The sequence below is a fragment of the Oncorhynchus masou genome, chromosome 23 (genome assembly GCF_036934945.1).
Source record: "Oncorhynchus masou masou isolate Uvic2021 chromosome 23, UVic_Omas_1.1, whole genome shotgun sequence".
NCBI lineage: Eukaryota > Metazoa > Chordata > Actinopteri > Salmoniformes > Salmonidae > Oncorhynchus > Oncorhynchus masou.
This window is the reverse complement of record NC_088234.1, coordinates 16,363,786-16,370,718: the sequence shown is the minus strand read 5'-3', so window position 1 is coordinate 16,370,718 and position 6,933 is coordinate 16,363,786. Positions and strand designations below refer to the sequence as shown.

The window sequence follows — 6,933 nt, the reverse complement described above, 5'->3', positions numbered from 1 at the left end:
AGTACAGTGAAGGCATTTAAAACCAAACTGACTCTGTGGGAGACGCAGATGCGGAAAGAAAATTTGAGCCACTTTCCCAGCTGCCAGACCATGAAAGAGAAGCTCTCTACCAGTGCGTTCCCGAGCGCACAGTTGGCTGATAAAATAGGTATGCTTGCCGCTGACTTTCGACGCCGATTTGCTGACTTTGAAGCACAAAAAAGCAGGTTGGAACTGCTCGGTAACCCATTTGCTGTTGACGTGGAAAGCTCACCACCAAACCTCCAAATGGAGTTGATTGACCTCCAATGCAATGATGCACTGAGGGCAAAATATGCGGCAGTGGGTGCTGCGGAGTTCGCCCGTTTCCTCCCCGACACAATGCCCCAGCTGCGCATCCAGGCTGCTCAAACGTTGTCTATGTTTGGCAGCACATACCTGTGTGAACAACTTTTTCTTTGATGAACCTGAACAAAACATCACACAGAAGTCGACTTACTGCTGAACACCTCCACTCAATTCTGAGGATTTCCTCAGCTCAGAGCCTTACCCCGAACATTGATGAACTTGTGGAAAAGATGGGACACCACCAAGTATCACCCTCAACCTCAAACAAGTGAACATTACTGTGCAATCACATATTTAGAGTTTTTACTCAGTTCAAGTTTAAAAGTTAAAGTTTAATATTTGTTTTCACTGCATGTTACTTCTCCTTAAACAAAGTGTTGTTTTTGATTAATAGATTTTTGCACTTTATTTTATTGTATTTCAATCCAATTATATTTTAAAAATATTTCAGTTGAGTGGATGATAGAAAATTGCTATTATTGTTTTTTCTTTGAAGTAAATTTAGCCCACTTTTGCTAAAATAGAAAATATAGGCTACTGATGGTGCCTTGAATACCGGTTTCTTTCATTTAATGTTCATGTTATGGGGATTTTTATATAAAGGAAATTTGTCTTTTGTGTCTGTTGAAAATTAAAGATTACTGACAGAGCCATAAGAAAATATTGCTTTATTTATCTGATCATATTGGAATATATTTGTTAGGTTTTCAGTAGGTTCAATTAGGTTCACTAGACTATATGCGTCATTTAAAAATTTTTCAATGAACATATGTTCTAGGTTCCGTTAGAATATGTTCTAGGTTCAGTAAGAATATTGTCTAGGTTCAGTAAGAGTATGGTCTAGGTTCAGTAAGAGTATGGTCTAGGTTCAGTAAGAGTATGGTCTCGGTTCAGTAAGAGTATGGTCTAGGTTCAGTAAGAGTATAGTCTAGGTTCAGTAAGAGTATGGTCTCGGTTCAGTAAGAGTATGGTCTAGGTTCAGTAAGAGTAGGGTCTAGGTTCAGTAAGAGTATGTTCTAGGTTCAGTAAGAGATGGTCTAGGTTCAGTAAGGACAGGTAGGGTGAGGAGTTTTCCTACATCTAGCTGGTCACTAGAGCCCAGGGAGAGGGAAAGGGCTAACACTATAGTGTCTGCGGGTTTCACTCCTCCCTTGTAACTGATTGATCAATTAAGATCACTGATAATTTAGGAACTCCCCTCAATTGGTTGCTTATGTCATAATTGGACACAAATAAAGGCTATAACAAAAACCTACAGAGACTCGACCCTCCATGGAATGGATTGACACCCCTGAATGGATTGACACCCCTGAATGATATGACACCCCTGAATGGATTGACACCCCTGTATGGTATGACACCCCTGTATGGTATGACACCCTTGTATGGTATGACATCCCTGTATGGTATGACACCCCTGTATGGATTGACACCCCTGCATGGATTGACACCCCTGTATGGTATGACACCCCTGTATGGTATGACATCCCTGTATGGTATGACACCCCTGCATGGATTGACACCCCTGTATGGATTGACACCCCTGTATGGTATGACGCCCCTGCATGGATTGACACCCTTGTATGGATTGACACCCCTGTATGGTATGACACCCCTGCATGGATTGACACCCTTGTATGGATTGACACCCCTGTATGGTATGACACCCCTGCATGGATTGACACCCCTGTATGGATTGACACCCCTGTATGGTATGACACCCATGTATGTATTGACACCCCTGTATGGTATGACACCCCTGTATGGTATGACACCCATGTATGTATTGACACCCCTATTTGGTATGACACCCCTGTATGGCATGACACCCCTGTATGGATTGACACCCCTGTATGGTATGACACCCCTGCATGGATTGACACCCCTGTATGGATTGACACCCCTGTATGGATTGACACCCCTGTATGGTATGACACCCCTGTATGGTATGACACCCCTGTATGGATTGACACCCCTGTATGGTATGACACCCCTGTATGGATTGACACCCCTGTATGGTATGACACCCCTGCATGGATTGACACCCCTGTATGGATTGACACCCCTGTATGGATTGACACCCCTGTATGGTATGACACCCCTGTATGGTATGACACCCATGTATGTATTGACACCCCTTCATGGTATGACACCCATGTATGTATTGACACCCCTGTATGGTATGACACCCATGTATGTATTGACACCCCTATTTGGTATGACACCCCTGTATGGTATGACACCCCTGTATGGATTGACACCACTGTATGGATTGACACCCCTGTATGGTATGACACCCCTGCATGGATTGACACCCCTGCATGGTAAGACCCTGTATGGTATGACACCCATATATGGATTGACATCCCTGTATGGATTGACATCCCTGTATGGTATGACACCCCTGTATGGATTGACACCCCTGTATGGATTGACACCCCTGTATGGTATGACACCCCTGCATGGATTGACACCCCTGTATGGTATGACACCCATGTATGTATTGACACCCCTGTATGGTATGACACCCATGTATGTATTGACACCCCTGTATGGTATGACACCCATGTATGTATTGACACCCCTATTTGGTATGACACCCCTGTATGGTATGACCCCCCTGTATGGATTGACACCACTGTATGGTATGACACCCCTGTATGGATTGACACCCCTGTATGGATTGACACCCCTGTATGATTTGACACCCCTGGACTAATAGGGTCAGTAGGGAAGGAGAAGGATCAGCCTAAACTCCATCCTCTGTATCATCTCACCGGGGGTCTCTTCCAGCGTACTCCCTGGGTCTTGGAGGAGCGGGGTCCCAGCTCGTTGAACCCCAGAGAGGAGGCGGCGCAGGGGAACAGGCTGTCCTCAAACAGGCTGTTGCACTGGAGACACTGGGCCCTCAGCGACTCAAAGTCCTGGCCCTGGAACTTCACGGCGTTGTGGTTCTGACCCAGACCCTCGTCCCGGTCCCACTGGCTCCGCAGCTTGGCGGCCATCCCTGATGCGTACACCTGCTCCATTCTTACCTACAGCAGACGGCTGTGGCAGGGGTCTGAGGTCACAGCTGATCCAGGGAGCCTGTCAGGGAGGAGGTTTATGGCTGATGTCCAATCAGGAATCAGATAGGGAACAGACAATTAAGAGGTGTGAATTAAAGATGAGGCGGGGATAATAGACTGTGATAGGCAGTTGGCTTAATGGAACACAGTGACAGTCCTAGTCATGTAAAGGTGACAGAGTGGGGACTGGAGGATGACTGGAGGGTGACTGGAAGATGGGCTCAGGAGTAAGATGTCTTATTCACAGCATCAGGCAGATTTCAGAGCCACGGCAACAATATGAAGCAATTCGCTGATTGGCTGGCTGTAACTTTTTGCAGACAGAGCTCAGAAGCCAATAGGATGAGACTCTACCTTGTTGTCCCACCAACACCCCTGGAAAACAGAGAGGGAGAAAAATATAAATTAAATTCAAAAACATGAATATCTGCTTATGTTAAACGTCTCTACTAATGTATACTTCATTCAATTACAGGCTTGTTCAGCTCTGTGCAACACAACAACAAGAAAATGATACACAGGTAAGACAGAGAGTTAGCAAATAGCACGTTGCCTCCCCTACCGCTGATTCATTTTCAGACAGCCGTGCATGCCAGCTAGCATAGGATTACACACAATAATAGTCCCATCCATCAAACTCTGTAGTTCAGTTCTCTATTGAATAACACTGTAACACACTGTGAACAGTGTTGAGTCATAAGTGTTTGTCTCGGGGAGATGGTGTAACTTGGGGTATTGGATGCTATAGTGTGTGTGTGTGTGTGTGTGTGTGTGTGTGTGTGTGTGTCAGAGTGTAAACAGTGGGTTACTGAGAGGGTGTGGTGCCATTTAACCTAGAGGAGAACATGCATAAAACTCTCTCTCAGGCTCTCTGTTGACTACTGCACAGTCAGAGGAACTGCTGCCTGTTTCAGTTTGCTGTCATTAGTTCCACAGCCTCTCTTTTATTCTTTCTAACCTGTTTCCTCACATTACTCTATTTCTTCTCTCTCCCCCTTTCTCATTTTTGTTCTCCCACAAACAAACACAAATAGAGAAGAGAGAGAGAGAGAGAGAGGGAGAGAGAGAAAACAACTACTTCTAATCCATTTTAAAAATTGTCTCACTTTCAAATGTTTAGTTTGTTTAACATCTCTCTCTCTCAACTTTCACTCACTCACACTGGCTGACTGTTATCTACAATGACTTCTCTTCCTGTTCTACCCCTCAACTGTCAGTCAAAACAAACCCTGAGCTTTGACTGCTTCTCATTGGTTCAGAGAGTGGCAGGAGAACCCAGTCACAGCTTTCACCTACTACACTGAGCCACACCCATCACATATGGCCTGTTCTGCTGTTGACTGACTCAAACATTCTTCTGGTCAGAGTTGTGCATATAGTCAGTAGGAGTCTTCTCAACAAGAAGGGTTTCAACTTATTTTAATATTCAGAGTTCCTCACATGTAGAATATTTCTGTTTGCGCCTCACTGCAAATAGTTTCACTGACATGAAATGACAGATTATTAGTCTGCAGTGAAATACATGATGTTTCTTACTGTACTGTAGCATGTTACTACCACTTTGTCCGTATTGCCACTGAAGTAGCCTAAAACTGAGATTAAAAAAATGGATGAAACAACAAGTGGCGCTACAGACGTCTGTATTACATAGGAGATAACACAAAGAGAGAGAATGACAGAGGAAGAGAGAGAGAGTGAACGCCCTTTATGGTTGTGAGGACAAGGGTCCGCTTACCAACCAAGAATTCACAAAATGGGACAAACACCATATTGAGACTCTGTCATGGTTCCACCTGTTACCAGAGGGCGGCAGAGACCGTCCTAGAGACATGAACAACACCCAGGTGTGTCCTCTTTACTCGTTATGATTTCCCTGTTAAATAGGTGTGTTGTCGTTTGCTGAAGCTAGAATTGTTAACTGTTTGCAGTTGTTTCCTGAGTGAGTGTTTGAGTCTTAGTGTTAGTTGTTTTATTCAAGTGTACTGTGATCCTGAAGCTACCGTTTCTCAGTGAAGTATTACGTTTATCCTGAACCACTGATTCCTCTTCTGGTCTCTTCTCTGCACCTGCGTCCAAACTTACCATGTCGCCCGTGTCCCATGTAAAACACCAAATAATTAGCAGAGCAGAATTAGGCCGATACCGAAAATCCAGAAAAGAGACGTTAAATTCTACAACCACCTAAAAGGAAGCGATTCCCAAACCTTCCATAACAAAGATATCACCTACAGAGAGATGAACCTGGAGAAGAGTCCCCTAAGCAAGCTGGTCCTGTGACTCTGTTCACAAACACAAACAGACCCCACAGAGCCCCAGGACAACAACACAATTAGACCCAACCAAATCATGAGAAAACAAAAAGATAATTACTTGACGCAAAACAAATTGCTAAAACATTTAGCAAACTACAATGCTATTTGGTCCTAAACAGAGAGTACACAGTGGCAGAATGCCTGGCCACTGTGACTGACACAAACTTAAGGAAAGCTTTGACTATGTAGACTCAGTGAACATAGCCTTGCTATTGAAAAAGAATGACGTAAGCAGACCTGGCTCTCAAGAGAAGACAGGCTATGTGCACACTGCCCACAAAATGAGTTGGAAACTGAGCTGCACTTCCTAACCTCCTGCCAAATGTATGACCATATTAGAGACACATATATCCCTCAGATCACACAGATCCACAAAGAATTTGAAAACAAACTCCATTTTGATAAACTCCCATATCTATTGGGTGAAATACCACAGTATGCCATCACAGCAGCAAGATGTGTGACCTGTTGCCACAAGAAAAAGGGCAACCAGTGAAGAAGAAAGACCATTGTAAATACTAGAGGTCGACCGATTATGATTTTTCAAAGCCGATACTGATTAAACTACAAAATACTACAAAATAACAACGTGAAATACCGAAACAAACGAAACAGTCTCGTGTGGCACAAACACTGACAGGGAAAATAATCACCCACAACCCAACAGTGAAACCAGGCTACCTAAGTATGGTTCTCAATCAGGGACAACGATTGACAGCTGCCTCTGATTGAGAACCATACCAGGCCGAACACAGAAATCCCAAATCATAGAAAAAGGAACATAGATAACCCATCCAACTCACACCCTGACCATACTAAACAAAGACTTAACAAAAGAACTAAGGTCAGAACGTGACAAATACTGAATGAACACTTATTTTAACTTAATAGAATACATCAATAAAATAAATGGTCTCAAATAAATAATGAAACGTTCAATTTGGTTTAAATAATGCAGAAACAAAGTGTTGGAGAAGAAAGTAAAAGTGCAATATGTGCCATATAAAAAAGTAAGTTCCTTGCTCAGAACATGAGAACGTTGGTAGTTCTTCAATATTCCCAGGTAAGAAGTTTTAGGTTGTAGTTATTATAGGAATATTTCTCTCCATACCATATGTATTTCATATTCCTTTGACTATTGGATGTTCTAATAGGTACTTTAGTATTGCCAGCCTAATCTCGGAAGTTGGTAGGCTTGAAGTCATAAACAGTGCAATGCTTGAAGC

At 43.4% G+C, this 6,933-nt stretch overlaps 1 protein-coding gene across 2 annotated transcripts in view; it reads right to left on the bottom strand.

Annotated features, from left to right (window-relative positions):
* Positions 1 to 6,933, bottom strand: part of LOC135510439 (calpain-1 catalytic subunit-like) — a 42,461-nt gene that overhangs the window by 29,389 nt on the left and 6,139 nt on the right. The window contains exons 2-3 of one of the 2 annotated variants that reach the window (XM_064931355.1): positions 3,750 to 3,770; positions 3,105 to 3,414 (exon numbers count right to left, since the gene is read on the bottom strand). In XM_064931355.1, the coding sequence (XP_064787427.1) occupies positions 3,105 to 3,356 (252 nt within the window). In that variant the 5' untranslated portion in view covers positions 3,357 to 3,414; positions 3,750 to 3,770. Of the gene's footprint in view, positions 1 to 3,104; positions 3,771 to 6,933 lie in introns of both variants that reach the window. The other variant, XM_064931354.1, reaches the window with a different exon arrangement.